We start from the raw sequence: 19,305 nt of genomic DNA, 5'->3' as shown, positions 1-19,305 counted from the left end.
GAAGTCAGTGTGAGCCTTTGCAGCCACTCCAGCTTTGGATCTGGCCCATAGTCACTACCACACCAATGTCACAAGCCCATTCACTTGGAAAAGTTATTTTTAAAAAAATTCATCTCAAAGTGTGTATTGACAAATGATTTATTTACATGGGGTCTGAGAGGCTCAGGAGCTTTGTAATGAGATACAGAGCCTGATTCAGCTCCCGAAACTTAGGGTCCAGGTCATCAGGTGGCGTAAATCAGCACACAGGAGAAGCTCAGAGTTCCGAACATCTTGGGAATGGAGGTTGTTCGTAACTCTGAAATGTTGGTAACTCTTGAACGAAACGTTATGGTGGTTCTTTCAAAAGTTTACAGCGGAACATTGACTTAATGCAGCTTTGAAATTTACTACACAGAAGAAAAATGCTGCTTTTAACCATCTTAATTTAAATGAAACAAGCACAGAAGCAGTTTCTTTACTGTGTCAAATCTTTTTTTTTAAACTTTCCCTTTTGTTTTGAAGTAGTTTACATTTAACACAGTGCTGTGCTGTATTAGCTTCTTTTTGTCTCTGCTGCTGTCTGACTGTGTACTTCCGGTTCCAAATGAGGTATGTGGTTGACTGGTCAGCTTGTAACTCTCCTGTTTGTAACTCTGAGGTTGTACTGTATTTCTGTTGAGTTTAATGGAGCTACTCTGAGCCTTACACTCACACCATCCAAAGATCTGTTTTTTAAAAAGCCTAACTCTATCCCTACAAAGATAAGAATAACTATTCTGAATCACATCAGTGATCCTACCGACTCCAATATCCTGTCTCCCATAGTGGCCGATATCCGTTGGGTGGTTTCTTTCTTTTTCCATGAAGGGAGTTAGGCGCCTACATACATTTTGAGAATCTGGGCTGAAACCGATAGCTTTGGAAATTTAAATCCTCTATCTAGAGAACAGTGGCAGTGCAACCTTTCCCCACCAATATGCTTTAACTCTAACCTAGAAGGGCCATACTGGGGGTGAGGATAGCTCATTTTAAATCACTGCTGAACCTTTGAGCTCTGCAGAAACTGCTGACAGAGGCCAATTATTGTTCACAGTAATTTTGTTCTTGTGGCTTGGACACCTGCTTGCTAGAAAGTGAAGGAAAGCTGTCAAGTGGTTTCCCTGAAAGATATAAACCAAGTGGTAATCTTTTCTGTCACAACATGCAAAGTGCCTTCAAAATGGTGACCTATAGGTGAAAAGCATCATCTCTGTTTAGCAATTCCTTCGGCCATCCTGTCTCCTCGTGTATGTTAGCACTATTGCTATATTTGAGGTTACAATTCTACTTCCATTTTAACCCTATTTTCACCCAATCTATTTTCTGAAGAAACAGTTTCAAAATTAATACTATTCATACAAACGTGGGAACCAAATCCTCTTTATTCCTCCAGCAAGTATGTAGTACAGCATCTCTGCAAGGGAATCAGACACCAGGATGATGGGTGCAGTATGCAAACCTGAATAGTTTGATATTATTACCAAAAAAAACCATACAAAAATCATGAAATTAGGAAGATGTGCACTTAACCTCCCTACTCAATCTCATTGTTTCTGTTCTCATTTTGCTTTCTGAAGGATGTCTGTTTAGGCCCTGCCTACAAAGACGTACACATATACAAAGCACATGAGCAGTCCCACCAAGATCTCACAACCTTAAAGTTAAGCATATGCATAAATCTTTACAGAATCAGAGTCTTCAGTTATCAGTGGTTTGAGGTGGAGGCCTTGGCATAATTATGATATATTTTATGCAAGATGGCTCATGTAAGATATCATTGGAAAGGTTATAATTTACTGAATGTTATTATCCAACCTGTATACATGTATCATTTCTCTATCTAAAGTTAGGAATATTGACAATTGTGTATGTATTTGGGAGACACCCACCAGAGAACAGGTCATCAGCTTTGATGGGTCATTAGGAAGAAACAATAAGATTTCCAGGATACTAATCTCTCTCCTTCCTGAAAGGTGTCCTGGGATTTAGCTGTGACACTACTAGGACAGGTTTCAGAGTAGCAGCCCTGTTAATCTGTATCCGCAAAAAGAAAAGGAGTACTTGTGGCAGCTTAGAGACTAACCAATTTATTTGAGCATAAGCTTTCATGAGCTACAGCTCACTTCATCGTATGCATTCAGTGGAAAAAACAGTGGGGAGATTTATATACACAGAGAACATGAAACAATGGGTGTTACCATACACACTGTAACCAGTTTTTGAAAAACCAGTTGAAGAACACTTCAATCTCTTTGGTAATTCGATTACAGACCAAAGTTAAGCATATGCCACTAAAAGTGGCAATTCTTCAACAAAAAGCCTTCAAAAACAGACTCCAAGGAGAAACTGCTGAATTGGAATTAATTTGCAAACTGGATACAATTAACTAAGGCTTGAATAAAGACTGAGAGTGGATGGGTCATTACACAAAGTAACATTACATGTTTATTCCATACCCGCCCCCACCCACTATTCCTCAGTTCTTGTCAACTGCTGGAAATGGCCCACCTTGATTATCACTACAAAAGGTTCCCTCCCTCCCCCTCTCCCTCCCCTGCCCCTTGCTGGTAATAGCTTCACCTTACCTGATCACTCTCCTTACAGTGTGTATGGTAACACCCATTGTTTCATGTTCTCTGTGTATATAAATCTCCCCACTGTATTTTCCACTGAATGCATCCGATGAAGTGAGCTGTAGCTCACGAAAGCTTATGCTCAAATAAATTTGCTAGTCTCTAAGGTGCCACAAGTCCTCCTTTTCTTTTTACTACTAGGTCAGATGGTCCTGTCACCTGGTACTAAACACTATCTTGGACTTCTAGTAATTTTCCACTAAAAGGAAGGGGAAGTCAAGACTGGTGAACAAAAGATCCCCGCCTTATGTAAACTTTATTTAAGGCTGGGGAGGGAAGGCAAACAGGACTTTCCTCCATTGTCTTCCTGCCCAAGAAGAAAGACTGCTGACAATACCTGAAGGGACAAAGGAACTGAACTGTGGGAGAGGCAAGGGCTGAGTCCAGACTGTTGTGAGTGGCTTTGGCTACACTTGCACGTTATACCGCAATAAAGCCTCCCAGAGCACTCTGACTCCCTGGCTGGAGTGCTCCTGGTACTCCACCTCCCTGAGAGGATTAACTGCTGTTGCGCATTGGCTGAGAGGCTCCATCTCCAGTGTAAACGGGGAGTAACGTTATTACACCCTGATTGACCTCCAGAAACTCCCCATAATTCTTTTAACTGAAGCATCCTCTCTTGTTTTGTTGTGAACTCCGGATGGGGAAGTATGTTTCAAAGCTCCATTGGGGGAGCTGCTTATCAAAAAAGCAAACACAGCTACTGTTTGCTTTGAATGAATGAGAGGCAGGCAGGGGGGCTCCGTTTGGAGTGCCCACAGCTAATCTTTGCTTGAAGAGGGGGGTCGGGGGTTGGGGTCCGTTTTGGCAAGCAGCTGCTTATCTTGTCTATGAGAAAAAAAAGAAACAGCTGCCATTTGCTTTCAGTAAGTGAGAGAGAGGCAGAGGGGGGTCTGTACTTACAAGACAGCATGCTGACACACTCTCAGCACCCCAAAAAAACCCTCTCTCCCCCCCATTTGAAAAGCACGTTGCAGCCACTTGAATGCTGGGATAGCTGCCCATAATGCACCGCTCCCAATGCAGCTGCAAATGCTGCCACGACAGTACGCTGGCAGCTGTCAGTGTGGACAGACTGCAGCACTTTCCCTACTCAGCTGTAGGAAGGCGGGTTTAACTCACAGCGCTGTACATCTGTAAGTGTAGCCAAAGCTTCACTAGCACTGTCAAAGTGCTGTGGATGTGTAGTCATGGCACCAACGCGCTGTAATAAAACACCTCCATAAGGGGAGTAGCTCCCAGTGCTGGGAACACGGCTCCCACCGCGGGTGCACTATGTACACTGCCACCTTACAGCGTTGAAACTGACAGCACGCAGGGTGGGTGTTTTTCACACAGAGAAAGTTGCAGCACTGTAAAGTGGCAGCGTAGACAAGGCCTAAGACAGGAATCATAGAATATCAGGGTTGGAAGGGACCTCAGGAGGTCATCTAGTCCAACCCCCTGCTCAAAGCAGGACCAATCCCCAATTTTTGCCCCAGTTCCCTAAATGGCCCCCTCAAGGATTGAACTCACAACCCTGGGTTTAGCAGGCCAATGCTCAAACCATTGAGCTATCCCTCCCCCCAAAGTCCTCCCCCCAGGAGTCTACTCTGTAAAGAGAAATAAAACTCTAAGCTACAGAAACTTTAGAACTTGCCTAAAGCAACATTTAGGGTGAGGAAATTACTTCTTGAAACCAGTCTCTTTAAGATCTTAAGCTCAGTATGTGTTTTCTTTTATTTGCTTGGTAATCTGCTTTGTTCTGTTTGCTATCCCTTAAAATCAACCTTTTATAGTTAATAAACTTGTTTGTGTTTATTATTAAACACAGTTTGTGCAATTTATAAGGGGGGGAGCAAGAAGTTGTGTATCTCTCTATACACATTGAGGGAGAGGGCAAATTTTTATGAGCTTGTGCTGTGCAGATCTTTCTATACAGCACAAGATATTATTTTGGGTGCACTCTCCAGAAGGGCGCTGCACTTGAGTGCTGGGTGATTTCCTAGCCGAGTCCTCTCACAGAGAGCTGTTTGCAGACTCTCTGTATTTCTACAGCTGTGCGGCCCTACCTGTATGTGTGTGTGTGCGCTGCCAAAGGCCGGAGAGCCTAATTCAGCAAGACAGGGAGGGGGAGCCTAGGCTAGTAGAGCAGGCAGGTTCAGTTAAATCCCAATACATCCCGCGGCACCCCCGGGAAAGGGGGGGTCCAACCCATCACACCCACCTCCCACTGAACTCATTGGGAGTTAGGAGCCTAAATACCTCTGTGGCGTTAGATACCACCCGCTAGCCCCCACGTGCCAGGAACAGGCTTTCTCCTAGGGAGGACGCACCCCAAGGGAGAAGCCCAGTCCCCCCCTTTTCTTGGCTTGGGGGAGCAGCGCCCCCCGCCTGTCCTGGGGGAGCAACTTCAAGCCCCCCTCCTGTTCCGATCTGCCCCCGCTCTGAGGCAGGATGGGGGGGCAAGGGGAGGGCGGGAGCCTGTCCTACTCACCCCCCCGGCCCTCTGCGATCCGCAGCGATCGCTCCCCGCCGGCCTCCCCTCAAAATGGCCGCCCGCGCCCCTCCTCCCCTCCGCTCTGCAGGGCCCCGCCCCCTTGCGGCTCCCCGCCGTCACGTGGCGGGGGCGGTTTGTCCGCCCGGCGACGCCGTAGCCGCTGCCCCGCCCCTTGCCCTCGGTCCAGGCGCGTGGTGGTGGCCTCTGAGCGCGGCCGGCGAGAGGAAGCCTCGCGCCCCGGTTGTCCCGTCCCGCTCCGCTATGTTGGGAGCCGCCCTGCTCCTTCGCCGCTGCACCGCTGCCGGCCTCCGTGGCCTGGCCCGGGGGGCCCGACAGCCGCCCGGCGCCGCCGCCGGTGAGTGAATGAGCGAGCGAGCGAGCGGGCGGCGCCTTCTTCCCTCTTCTCCTCTCGGCGCTGGCCCCGGGCCGCTGGAGCCCGGCCACACGGGTGCCCCCTGCCCGGTCCTGCCCCGGCCCCCTCAGCTCCGCAGTCCCGCGCCGCGGGGGAGCGCGGGGGCGCCCAGTTCCGGGAGCGCCCAGCGGCGGGCCCCGGGACGGGGGGGCGGCGGCGGCCCGGCGGCGCCGTGTCCTTGTGGTGACCTGCGGTGTCACTCGAGGACTGGCTGCACCTGTGGCCTAGTGCGCGCCGCTCGGGCCCTGCCCAGCGCCTGTGGCAGCCCGGTCCCCCCCGCGGCTCGGCCCCCGCGCCGCCCCGTGGCATGAGTGGGGAGGGGGGCCCGGGCTAATTCACCGCCCTGCCCTGTCAAGGTTATCGCTTAAAGGTCGAGCCTCCGGTGCCTGTGCCGGGGTCCCCCGCGTGCCGGAGCGGGAGCCGCGCCCGCCAAGGAGCGCTGGGGATGGCTGCATCCGTGGCCGCCACGGGAAGGTGACATTGAGCTGGCTGAAGGGGAGAGGGAGGTGAAGCCTGCACGGGCACCTGTGCTGGCTTCCCTGTAAGGGAGAGGAGGTAGTGTGGGCCTGATTCTGGCTCCCCAATCATCCCGATGGGGAGCGGGTCTCTCTTTCGGGAGGGGCAGCAAAGGGGGTCCAGCCCAGCCGGCCTATTTCGCAATGCCGCTACCTCTGTCTCTATTGCCAGTTTCGCTTCCTCTTTCATGCTTCAGAGTAGCAGCCGTGTTAGTCTGTATCCGCAAAAAGAAAAGGAGGACTTGTGGCACCTTAGAGACTAACCAATTTATTAGAGTATGAGCTTTCGTGTAGCTCACGAAAGCTCATACTCTAATAAATTGGTTAGTCTCTAAGGTGCCACAAGTCCTCCTTTTCTTTTTGCTTTGAAGATAGTTGGCACCACTTGCAGCCACTGTATGGGCCTTTCTATAACAAAGCTAACCTGTCTGTGGCATGCAAATCTTGCTTTGTGTAAACCAGCCTAGTTTGTTCTCCCAGTTTTATGAAAAATATATATTTTGGTTAATCTCACATGCCTTGCAACCAAAGGGAAAACAAATCTTGAGTACAAGAACAAGTGTTAAGGTTTACTAATCCTCAGATTAGTAGCCCAGTGACATGTCTGTACAGCAGTGGTTCTCAACCAGGGGTACACAGAGATCTTGCAGGGGGTACATCAATACGTCTAGATATTTGCCTAGTCTTACAACAGGCTACGTAAAATGCACTAGCAAAGTAGTTCCAAACTAAAATTTCATACAGTGACTTGTTTATATGGCTGTATATACTATACACTGAAATGTAAAGTATAATATTTATATTTCAATTGATTTATAATATGGGAAGAATGAGAAAGGAAGCAATTTTTCAGTAATAGTATGCTGTGGCACTTTATTTTTATGTCTGATTTTGTAAGTAAATTGTTTAAGTCAGGCGAAACTTGAGGGTATACAGGACAAATCAGACTCCTGAAAGGGGTACAGCAATCTGGAAAGGTTGAGAGCCATGCTGTACAGGATACTGTGAGATCTGCTAAAGAGCATATTGTGCTCTTGTCTGAAATGACTAGGGCTATTGGTTGCAAAAATGTACCACTTGCAAATTCAAATCTGTGTCTACAGTAAACTTACAATCTATCCCAGGAATGACTCCTGATTTATCTTTGCTTTTTCAAAAAGAAAATGAAAGTGGACTGAGGAAGTTGATATTGCTGCATCCCTGTTTCTAGGAAACCACTTGAACACTTCAGAATATAAACAGCCAGACTACCCTTAAATCATAAGTTTGAAAAGAATACTTATGTAAAATTTGTTGCTGTATCTTCCTCCTTTTCTTCCTGGTCTTCAATTCTGTATCTTGATGTGCACTCTGCTCATCAAGGTTAAGCTTTCTCTGATTGCTTTCAAACACCTATGTTTAAATCTCTGACCTAGGCCTGGTCTGCACTAGAAAATTAGGTTGGCATAACTATGTAGGTCAGGGGTGTGAAAAATCCACACCCCTCCAAGTGATTTGGTTAAAACAACCTAAGTCACTGTGTAGAAAGCACTAGGTCAATGACAGGTTTCAGAGTAGCAGCCGTGTTAGTCTGTATCCACAAAAAGAATGACATAATTCTTCCATCTATCTAGCTGCTGCCTCTTGAGGAGGTGGATTACCTATGCAGACAGGAGAATCCCTCCCATTGGGGTAGGTAGTGTCTATGCAAGCATTGCTGAGACGCAGCTGTGCCACTGTAACATCTTGAGTGCAAACAAGCCCCTCGTCTCCCTTCTCCTACACCTCTTCTGGTTCCTCGTCTTTGGTATTCCATCAGTGCTAACCTTCTTACACCCTTTCACAAAAGTCTGTGTGCTGCCCTCTCTGCTACCCTATATGCTTGAAATGTCTTTTCATGCTTCCAATTCTCCATCCTTACCTCATTCAAATCACTCCTAAGACCCACTTTTGCAGAATCACCTCCACAAAAATGTTTCATGCTTTTAAAAAAATTATGCCCCCAAGATGCATTTGTCTAAACTGAGTAACTGTATAAGAATATCTGTAAACTTGTATTTTCTTCCTCCTACTTCCTGGTGCGTGCTTCATTCCTGTATAATTTTGTCAAGTGCATCGCTAGATTGTAAGTTCTCTGGCACAGAGACCTGTCTCTTGTTTTTTGTGAAATGCCTAGCTAGCACACTTGAGTATGGTGTACAATGTCCTGTCTTGGATATTTGGGCTGTCTCCATAATCATACAGTTTTGGGCCTCCTGAAGGTGGGAGGTGTCCTGATTTTCTTCTTGTGACTGTGGATTCCTTTCAAGACTGCCTTTTTAGCCTTCAGAGCCTTGGATTTTGCCTCTTAGCAGGGACAGCCTCCTTCTTTGCCTGTCTTCTGTCTCTGGGCATGTCTTTACTCAAACTTAACTTTTTTAAAATCGCTTTAAATGGTCTTTTTTAAAAAAAAAAAACCTCCACTTCCTCTCCCCTTCCCCCAGCACTCTTCTGACCTTGTCTTTTTTCTACCAATCTATTTTACTTTTGCTTTTGTTGTGTCCCTGTCATCCTCTGGAGGCAGCTGAGTGCAAGTCTGGTTTGACCACCAAATAGAGATGGAGTATGTTGGATAATAGGGGTAACAGTGAATTTGAGGTTGTCTCCTTCTAAATGTGGGTATGTTGACACATCTTCATCACAGTATTATTTTAGTATGTATATCACATTCCAGCTTGATCTAAATATTTTATAAATGTCTGTCAACATTTTGGAATATCTCCTATAAAAGGCAGGTGGTAAGTATTCTCCACTTTTACCTATGACTGGACAAGGTGTTTGGAAGCTGTAACTTGCCCAAGGTCTTGAAGCAAGTCAGCAGTAGAGTTAGGAATATATCCTGGAAGCTTTGAGTTCTAGCTCCTGGCTCTTAATATTTAAGTGCGCAAGTATCTATTTCTAAAAGATGGCCCATAACATATATTTTGTAAACATGCAGTTTTAAAAACTAAAACCAATGGACATATTTTTATGGCACTTCTTAAAAAAACTTTGTTTAATCTTCAGTAATTGCAACTCAAAACACAGGCAGTAAGAATCTGAAAGTGAAAATGACTTAACTGACTTCTATATAGGTTGTAATATTAGAGCAACTTCCAGTAATGCATTAAGCAATATGGCTGTTTGTTGTATTTGTTCTGCCATCTTTTCCCTTGGAGAATTGTGTGCAGTAGACTGTTGTATGCTGGAATTTTTTATAATACATATGTTGCTATATATGTCAGAAAAATCAAAGTCAAAGAAATGCGCCTTTTGCTTATAGTGGAAGGTGGTGAAGATTATGATGGTGTCCCTAGGCTCTGTTTGCCAGAAGCTGGGAATGGGCAACAGGGCATGGATCACTTGATAATTTCATGTTCTGTTCATTCCCTCTGGGGCACCTGGCATTGGCCACTGTCGGAAGACAGGATACCGGGCTAGATGGACCTTTGGTCTGACCCAGTATGATGGTCCTTAGTTCCTCTGAGAGCTCATTCCACAGTCTTGGGTTGATGCCTGAGAAAACTCTCCAATACTTCCATTTTCCAACTTGAGATTTTGGGGGAGGGGAGAGGAAAAGCAAATTGTTTTTTTAAAATTTACACTTTTAATCTTAAATTTAGTATGCCCACATATAAGGAACATTGTTTGAAATATGATCAAGTTGACAGCATCCTTTTAACATAAGTAGCCATCATTATAGAGGTATACTACATTTAAAGCATAAAAAATCAAGAATATGCCAAGTGAGGGTCTGATCTAGGTAAACCAGTTGCCTGATTATTGCAAAGTGGTTCAGAATACCCTTCATTTCTCTTTTCTCCCAGATCCCTGGAATACTTGGATGCCTGGAAGGTGAAGGGTTGTCAGTAATTCCAGTCAAATTTAATGAGTTTCATTTGACTTCCAATTAGCTACAATGCAGCAGTATACCTGAGGGAGTTCATTGTCCATCCTACTAGGAAGGCATTATAATAATGTGGAGAGTTGTATCTTTTTAAGAGAACTCTATTTGATTTCTAAATCAGTAATTCGTAATCTCCATTTTGAATGATGCAATAATCTGTTACATTTTGGGGAGCATTGACCACCTTGTGAAAGCTTTGTTCAAATGATGTACTGAATCAATATCTGGCAAGAATGTGTTGCACTCAGGTCATTCTGTTAAACATAACTTTAGTCTGACTCAGCGTATATATGTATTGGAGAGAATGATGTTTAGGAGAACATTCTTTTGTATTTCGCAATTTTTTTGTAATTAGGATACACTGTCTTAAGTCGTGTGTTTTTAGGAAAATTGTTTGCTTCATGCTTAATGGTAAATTAAATTTCCTAGTGTCACTTCAAGCTAGGGGAAAAAAAGGCTAGTCAGCATGAATAAACCAAAGTCTAGCATAGTAGTCCTTAACATGCATTAAACATTTATGAAGTGCTGTAAATGCAGATAGCACTTTACAAAACATAGAATAAGACATGCCCTCTCCCCAGAGATCTTAATAAAACTTTGGTCAATATGAACAAAATGTGTTGCATCTAAGTTAGAAAGGAACAAGTCTTAACTTCTTTCCCCTTTCTCCTAGACTCTTGTCTTCAGGGTTGGCAATTAGTGCTATGCTCCTGAGTGCAATTACTCTTTCAACAGTGCCAATCATAGAGTGAAATTGATGGGTCTTAGTCATTATCTTCTGTGGGTGGAGCAGCTGGGGAAGCACTTACTCTTGAGAGTATTCAGAGCAGCAGCAGTGTTAGTCTGTATTCGCAAAAAGAAAAGGAGTACTTGTTGCACCTTAGAGACTAACCAATTTATCTGAGCATAAGCTTTCGTGAGCTACAGCTCACTTCATCGGATGCATTCGGATGAAGTGAGCTGTAGCTCACGAAAGCTTATGCTCAAATAAATTGGTTAGTCTCTAAGGTGCCACAAGTACTCCTTGTCTTCTTGAGAGTATGGATCTAACTGAGGTTTTGCACAGCAGCTAATCCCATAGCTGTTAGTTGCTGTTGGCAAAGGCTACTTGTTCTCCCTTGCTTAGTGTTCGGAAAGCCTCTTGTGATAAAGAACAGTATTAGGAGAGGAAACTAGATTACAACCATATTAATTGAATTCATCTTAGAATCCAGCCCACTTTTATTTTATTACATTTAAATAACAGTTTTTAAGAAACTGTCAGATACTCAAGTTTCAGTGTAAACTTAGTGCTGGATGACAACCCCAAAGACTGAAGTTCTGTGCCGACTCACTGCATAGCTGTAGTAATGATAATGTAAGTTTCCCCTGCAAGGCTTCACTATTCTGTTCTCGGGGTAAGAGTAGTTCTGCCTCGATGATGCCCTTGGAGACAGCAAAGGTGTGTTTTTGGGGACTGGATATTTGTACACAAAGGCACTTTACACAGGCCACTGAACAGCCATTAATTGAAAGTTAGCTTTCATCCACTATTGAACCTGGTTACCCAGACTTGTGTGTATCGTGCTACTCCTTCCTCTGAGTCATCCAACAGTTCTATGAACTCAGTGTTTCTTACTGTTAGAAATAGGATTTAGAAACTAGGAAACATTTCCCCCCCTTAGATTACAAAACCAACTATTTAACAATTGTAGAGCTTACATGGGGAAATCATTCCAGAATAAAGTAGGGTGTAAACATGAAGCACAATAGCTATTCTGCAATAACTGCCTGGGTGGATGCTCTTATTCTGAAGTAAGTGCCTACATAGGGAGCTAGTGTGGAATAGCTATTCTGGTCAATTTCCACATGTAGACAAGCCCTTAAGAGGCAGGAACAGTTGAATTCACTTTCTCCTCTCCCACCATTTCATTTGGAGCAAAAATTGACATAGTGTTAGCTTGCAAATATCCTTGTGAAGTTGTCATAAATGATGACAGTGTTGCCAGCTAGATACTGTAAATAGAGCTTCCTTAACTCTGACTTTCATTTTTGACTGGTTTGCTCTGCAGCAAAGGAGCAAAAGTACTGCAGTGGTCTGTCTTTTTCTATTTGGGGACCTGGAAGCCTTTTTTAAAATGAGTTGTTCAACAGATTCTAACAGTTTCAAGGTGATCACTTTTATTAAGTATAAACTAGTGCTTTTTTGAGAGCTGGTATAACTACATTTTTGAATCCAGTTTGTAAACATTTTGTAGATTTTTCTCTTTCAAAGAAAGAGCAAACACTTGCTTGAAAGGCCTTTACTTGGACCATCTTACCGTAGAGCACATCACTGGGACTTTAAATGTACTGAATTAGTTTATGTACTTGCTGCATCCTGACTAAGGTTATGTCTACACAGTGAAGAAAAACGCACGGCTGGCCCATGCCAGTTGACTCAGGCTGCGGGGCTGTTCCATTGCTGTGTAGACTGGAGATCGAGCTCTGGGATCCTCCCACCCAGCATAATCTTAGAGCCCAAGCCCGGAAGTCTACACAGCCCTGCGAGCTCAAGTCAGCTTGCATGGGCCAGCTGTGGGTGTCTAGTTGCTGTGTAGACATAATGACTTCATAGCTGCAGTCTCTTGGACCTAAGTTTTTGAATTAAGTTTCCTCTGTTTTCACTTCAATCCTTTCCTATTCCTTCGTCACACAGCTGTGTTGCCTGCTCGTTGCTACTCTCATGGGACACAAGAGTCAGATGAAGAATTTGATGCTCGCTGGGTGACGTACTTCAACAAACCAGATATTGATGCCTGGGAGCTGAGGAAAGGTATGTTAAAAGGGCAGGAAGGAATGTCTGATATTGAAATACTTGTGGCTATGGTAATATGGGGAAACCTAAACTGCTTTGAAATATTATGACCACTGAACGTTACTACTATGTCAGAAAGTAAAAGCTTATGCTATAGCAGGGCAGATGTGCTGTGCTGTAGGGGGGAGCTCAGAAATTGTCCTAAAATTCACTTCCATAATACTGAACAGTACGGTCTGTGTATGTTTTCTAAACTACCTTGAATGACACAAACTACTACACTTACTGTAATATTAGACATTTGTGAAGGAGTTAAAAGAACCCAGGAAACTCCAACGTAGTCATCTTAACTTACTTAGTGCTAACCAAGGGCATAGGTGATGGGGTCTTGCCTTTTCTAGGTGGTAGACACCTGAGATTAGGGAGTGGGGTTACTTGTGTAGTCCAAGTGCAATCAGTGTGACTTGCTGCTTCATTGTGATTGCTTTGTATCAGCACTCTTAAGATGGTCAGTGATGTAGTACAGTGGCTTTCAAACTTTTTTTCTGGTTAACCAGTTGAAGAAAATTGATGCCTGCGACCCAGTGGGGCTGGGGATGAGGGGTTTGGGGTGTGGGAGGGGCTCAGGGCTGGGGTGCGGGGGTGAGGGCTATGGGGTGGCGCCGGGAATGAGGGGGTAGGGGATCTGGGCTGGGGGTTTGGGATGCAGGAAGGGGTTGGGGCATGGACTTACCTCTGGCAGCTCCCAGTGCAGGAGCTGGTTAGGGCTCTAGGCTGGGGGTGCAGGCTCTGGGCTGGGGCCAGGGATGAGGGGCTTGGGGTTCAGGAATGGGTTGTGGCACAGACTTACTTCTAGCAGCTCCTGGTCAGTGGCGCAGCTAGGGTGCAGAGGCAGGCTTATAGCATGTACAAAGTGAGTCTAATAAACATTATGCTAGTGCAGAAAGGCTTTACTTTCTTGCATCTTCATGGCAAACTCTTGAGATGACGGAGGAGGATTACTGTGTAGCCCAAGTGAAATATCTGCTTAGATTTCAACACATTAACTACAGTCTTACACTGGGATTTTAAAGAATCTGATTAAATTTGAGATTTTTTTTTTCAGTAGCTGATAATTAAGTCACTTGAGTAAAAATTGATTTTTTGGGAAAAGTAATTGAGTTCAGCTGTTGCTTAACGAATGTGAGTAACTACACAAATGGAATAACCTTTGGAGGTTGACTATATAGCTTAAGAGTGGCCATTACTTACTGGAAACCTGTATAATAGCTCTTCTAGTTGACCTGAGCCTTTGGTCTGAGCCCTGAAGTTTTTTTTATAATGTCAACTGTTGTGGAACCTAAAACTAAGCTCATAAACTTGTGCTTCTAAACCTGCAGAGAGTTGAATGCAAGAGCGAAAGATAAGGAATCGCGCTCTTTGTTTAGAAGTTTAAAATGGAAAGAAGTGGAACAGAGACATGGACAAAATTTTTTTCCTTCAATGCATTTGTATGAGTGTGCTTGGTTAAATGTGATGGTTCTGTAACTGACAGCAGAATGGCATGTCAAGGTATGTAGTCTGACTTTTTAGGAGCATGGATGAAACTGGGGCTCAGTGGCTTAATGAAACCTATCTTTTCTGTTAAAGCTTTTGTAGATAATGAGATCACATGACTAGCATCAAACTACAATGGCAAGGAGACCCCCCCCCCCGCTGAACTTTGAAAAACTCTCTCACAACAGGTTCTAACCCTCCTTTTACCACTTACATAATGAGAGTTTCTCAGGCTGTCTTTCTTATCTTCTCATTCTGACAGGCATGAACACTCTGGTGGGCTACGATCTGGTGCCAGAACCAAAAATCATCGATGCTGCTTTGAGAGCATGCAGACGGTTAAATGACTTTGCTACTGCGGTCCGCATCCTAGAAGTTGTAAAGGTCAGTATAGTGGTGACTTGGGGTATGCTGGAAATGCTGCTGCTTGTGCCTTCATGCTGCTGAAAGGGTTTTAAAATAGAGATGAGTCTCCTAGCTTCTCATGTTGCATTTTCACCCACTTAAGCAGGGGAAACCCCCAGTTTTCTGATGGTACTGGAACTAGTAATTAGACTAAGGTCGCATGGTCAAAATCAGTTTTAAATTGTTGCTGTTTAAATACCAACAGAAAATCCCTCCTGTACAGGATCACAAGTGTAAATGCACTGGATACTGCTGTACTTCTTCCTTCCCCCCTCTTGACCCTCCTCTTTAGAGGAGAACAGAATAAAGAGGTGAGCCTTTGCAACCCACACTGGAAAGTATGAGAAAAGGAACATGTCCCCTCTTCTTCACCAGGCAAACTTGTAGGAGAATTGTGTGCTAATGGGGCCTGACTTTCAGAAGTGTTTATGCTGGACATATCTTGTAAGGGAGACCAAATTGAGACCTTGCCTATCACCAAATCATCCGAGACATACACATGAATATAAAGAGCACAGCTGTGAAAGTCAAACAGCTCTGTACAACTGTAGCATTTTTTCAGGGAATTTAACAAAGATGACCACATGCTAAACTTATCGTCTCTCTTTTCTCTGTGCCATGTCTTTTTTGCTCTCCTCCTCTTCCCTCTATGCCAGGATGACCGGCCACTGAGATGATTCTTTAAAATATTTCCTTTGGGGAAATGTAAGGAATCAGATTGGTTTATAACCCCCCTCCCAAACTACTTCTCCCCTAAAACCCTGTTTGAAAGACTTTTGTGGAGGTGACTTCTCGTTAACCCCTGAACAGACATGAAACTAAAATTTTATGTTTTATAAACTGACCCTTTCTTTGGACTTGTTTAGATATTAGTATATCTCTTACTCTTTTTTGCCAAAACAATCAACAGGCATCCCTCAAACCAGTCTGTAGAGCATGTAGAGGTGTGTGGAGAGCCAGCTGTTCACCTAGTGCTGTTTTTCCTTGTTTTCAGTTTGAATATTTCATTACAGATAGACTGGGAGGGGGTTTGCTGAAGCACTCGGCTTTGGCCTAACTCTGCTTCCATTGAAGTTAGTGGAAGTTCTGTGCTGTTCAAAATCCCAGCCCACCCATTTATTTTTCATGTAAGCAACTGCTGTGGTTTGTTAGGCAATGAGGTAGCCTGCATGATAGTGAATGGGGGAGGGTAGTCCACATAACTGTGGTTGGGTTGGAAGAAGTCCACATTATGAACACTCAAAAAACTCTACAGTAAATGAATGAATTTAGCTACTACCTCTTCGTACTATACTCCAGCCAGATAAGTACAGACTGTGGTTAGCAGATTTCAGTGTAGATATTCTGTGGAAGGCTCAGCTGATTTACTGTTCTTAAGCAGTGGTATAATGTTACCTTTCCATCTAATTGGGGACAAACTATTTTATCATTAGCAATAAGTGGATCAAACTGTAGATCCTGTTGTGAGTACATGATTCTCAGACACAGACATAGTCTGGCGTACAGTGCAACATTGATTTTTTTTTTTTGGCCATCTCTTTGCTTTTGAATTAATTTTTCTCCTCTTCTGATTAGGACAAGGCAGGCCCTCACAAGGAAATCTATCCTTATGTTATCCAGGAACTTAGACCAACTTTGAATGAATTGGGAATCTCCACTCCAGAGGAACTGGGCCTAGACAAAGCATAAACATAATTGGTAAGGGGGACTACGCAGCCTAAAACTCCTTTTAAGGGTATATAGTAGACTTCCTTGGATATAAGGAACTCCTAAAGAGAAGGGAGGTGGAATGCATGTTTCATGGGTAAGACTTTTGGGACTTGCATTACCTGGCAATGTGAAACAATTCAGTAGTGTCTACAGTAAGGCTATGCTCAGTGAAGAGTTCAAAGTTCTCTTTTTAGTTATATATGCAGAATGAGGGTGTCTCGAGTCCAATTCCTAATTGTAATGTGTTCTGTGAAAAGAAACCAAAGGGGCTGTGGGTGAGAGACTGGTGTTGCAGACTAATCTGAGCATGGTTTAGTAAGTGGAGAGAGGCTTTTGGAACAGAAATCATTGTAACGTTCAGTTACTGAAATATTTGCCCCAGAGTCTCTAATGCATCCTAAAAATGAAAGGAGGTTAAAATTGAGGCAGATGTCTTTTTAAAGCCAAGGAGCCTAGACTCCATTCCTAAATGGAAAACTTTAGATGGTGCCTCTAATAAAAGTAAGAGGGCCTATCAAATGCATTTGTCCAAATACAGCAAGAAGACAGAAGATATATGGAGAGAAACATTTTCACGTGTTGACAGTTTTGATCACCTAGCTGTAGTACTACTAAAAACTAACAATGTGTTTCTGCTGCTTGAGGGGGGTCAGGGGAAGAGGCAATATTCAGTGTTCTAGATGTTTGCTTGATTGTCACAATTACTAGTCTTTAAAGAATCCTCATTTATTTTCAGTGTTGCAGCTTTGAGTCTGTTGCCTTGATTATAAGCTGTTACCATACTTGCTCAGAAGTATATCTGACTTTTGCTATCCCAGCAGTCTTTCCAAGAAGCTCTTTCCTTCCATATGGAAGGATCATCCCATATGAAACTATGCTAATCTTTACTTTAATGTCTCAGTTTATCCAACCCTTTTAAACAGAAGATAGAACAGGACACTAGTGGTTCCCTATGTTGGGAAGTGGTCGCATTGCTGGCAACATCTGTCCACAATAGTGAAGCTGCTAATGTAGAAGGGATAAATCTTCTGCACCTTTCACAAAGTGTGATCTGGCTCCACACAGTGCTGAAGGGGACAGTGCTATTTTCAGCTGTTTAAAAAGCACAGCACTGGCACAGGGGACCCCTTGCTTACAACATAGTCAACAGGTCAGTTTCATAGTGTAGCTAGGGTTAGGTGCTCTGTGGGCAAAACTCCTGTTGGCTTCAGTAGTTTCAAGTGCAGGATCAAGTCCTACTTATTAAGGCTTAAAATCCTTGGTGGGAGGTAGGGCAGGGGAAAGTATTTTCAGTGCTGTAAAGATGATGGATCTGTTTTTATGGTTAAACTTCAAAGCTGGTATCTTCCTCAGATTCAAATATGACATGAATGGGAATCTAAATCCTGTTTTAAAGTAGTAAGTTGACCATTGTCTAACATTAGCTAATGCTTATGTTGCTATATCACTGGCTGACAGCTTATACCAAAAGGCCCTCAGCTGGCCAGTGGGTATCTAACACAATAGCAAGTAAGCTGCAGGCACTGAATGTAAATGTTGATTATTATGTAGACAAGAGTGAAGCATAACAGGACTTTCAGTGATGATGCAACTAATGCATGTCAATTTGTTTATTAGAAATGGACTTCACTCTCGGAAAATAGTGGGTAATACAGAAGAGTTCTTAAGATTAGATATATGTAACCTTAAAGCAGCTCAGACTTTGCATTTTCACCCATTTTAACAACTTCAACAAATTGGCTTGTTTAAAGGGGTAAAAACTGAGTTTCTAACTTTTTTTTTTAATGCCCTGGGTGGAGTGGTAATACTGGGTCACTGGTGCTGGTACTGCTCTTCTGAAGAATTTGACTGTTAAACCTGGCAATGTGTTGATTGAGTGATGGGAAGAACACCATATGGTCTGAAACTACCTGAGACCACCTAAAATGGTGTGGAAGTATTGGCTTGCTTAAAGTAATTTTTTTAAATTAATCCCTTATCTGTTCTCTTCCAGATGGGCTGCACGTGCATTTTATTAATGCTCCCTGATTGTACACAGTCGCCTGGAGACACAAATGTTAAATATTACCTTATTTGAAATAACTTCCTTCTTTATTGAGTCCCAGTGTATGTAATGTGAAGTTGGACCTAATAAAGGAGAAATGGGTTTGAACTGAGCTTGGTCCTTGTTACCTCTGTGGTGATATTGGAGAGAAAAAACAAAAAATGAAATTTCCCAAGAGCAAAGTAAGTAGCAAAAATACACTTTGGATAGAGCCAACTTGCTATTAACTGTATAACCCACTCTGAATTCATCCAGCAACAATGCTGGTTTCCAAGGCCAGCTGCAGAGTTCCTAGATGGGATGTTATATTCACATCATGTGAAGTTTACTAGAATTCTAAGGATAAAAGTACTGTCAGTTGGCTTCTTTGAACTACCTAGCAATGTAGATTAATGCAATGAGGCATGGGAGGCTTTTGCTTGGTTTCGCTGTACCCCAGAATGTAATTTAAGCAATCAGTTGTGTGCTTGCTTGACCACTGGCTGACCCAAGTCTGTTGTATGTGACTTATGCTTACACACTAATGCTTGAACTTCAGTAAATCAGGGCTTCTTTTCTCCCATAGAGGACATACATGGCATTAAATGTTTTTAAGGACATCCGTTTTAACCTGCTGAGTTTTATTTTTTAACATAAAATGCTAATTGTAAGCTCTTCAGGGCAGGAATCCCATCTTTGCGTTTGCTAGGTATTCTACAAAGTAGAGGTCCCGATCCTGACCAGGACTTTGTGGTGATATGGCAATACAGATAGTGCCACTTATCTGTTTTTCCTCTCTTTAGGGATCTTTATTTCCCTCTCCTCCCCACCTCCCAAAAAACAATCAATATAAAACTGTTCCCTGATGACCTCACCTGCTGCTCTGCCAGG

General features: G+C 43.5%; 1 protein-coding gene across 1 annotated transcript; it reads left to right on the top strand.

Annotated features, from left to right (window-relative positions):
* The first annotated feature begins 5,288 nt into the window (after positions 1–5,288).
* Positions 5,289–18,543, top strand: COX5A (cytochrome c oxidase subunit 5A). Its single transcript, XM_073363309.1, has 5 exons — positions 5,289–5,488; positions 12,642–12,758; positions 14,539–14,660; positions 16,257–16,379; positions 18,385–18,543. The coding sequence occupies exons 1-4, from the start codon at positions 5,395–5,397 to the stop codon at positions 16,368–16,370; spliced, it is 447 nt and encodes a 148-aa protein (XP_073219410.1). The 5' UTR covers positions 5,289–5,394; the 3' UTR covers positions 16,371–16,379; positions 18,385–18,543.
* Positions 18,544–19,305: the final 762 nt, after the last annotated feature.

This window comes from Lepidochelys kempii, chromosome 10 (assembly GCF_965140265.1).
Source record: "Lepidochelys kempii isolate rLepKem1 chromosome 10, rLepKem1.hap2, whole genome shotgun sequence".
In the NCBI taxonomy this organism is placed as follows: Eukaryota; Metazoa; Chordata; order Testudines; family Cheloniidae; genus Lepidochelys; species Lepidochelys kempii.
The sequence above is the reverse complement of the archived record's forward strand: the minus strand, read 5'-3'. Positions and strand labels throughout refer to the sequence as shown.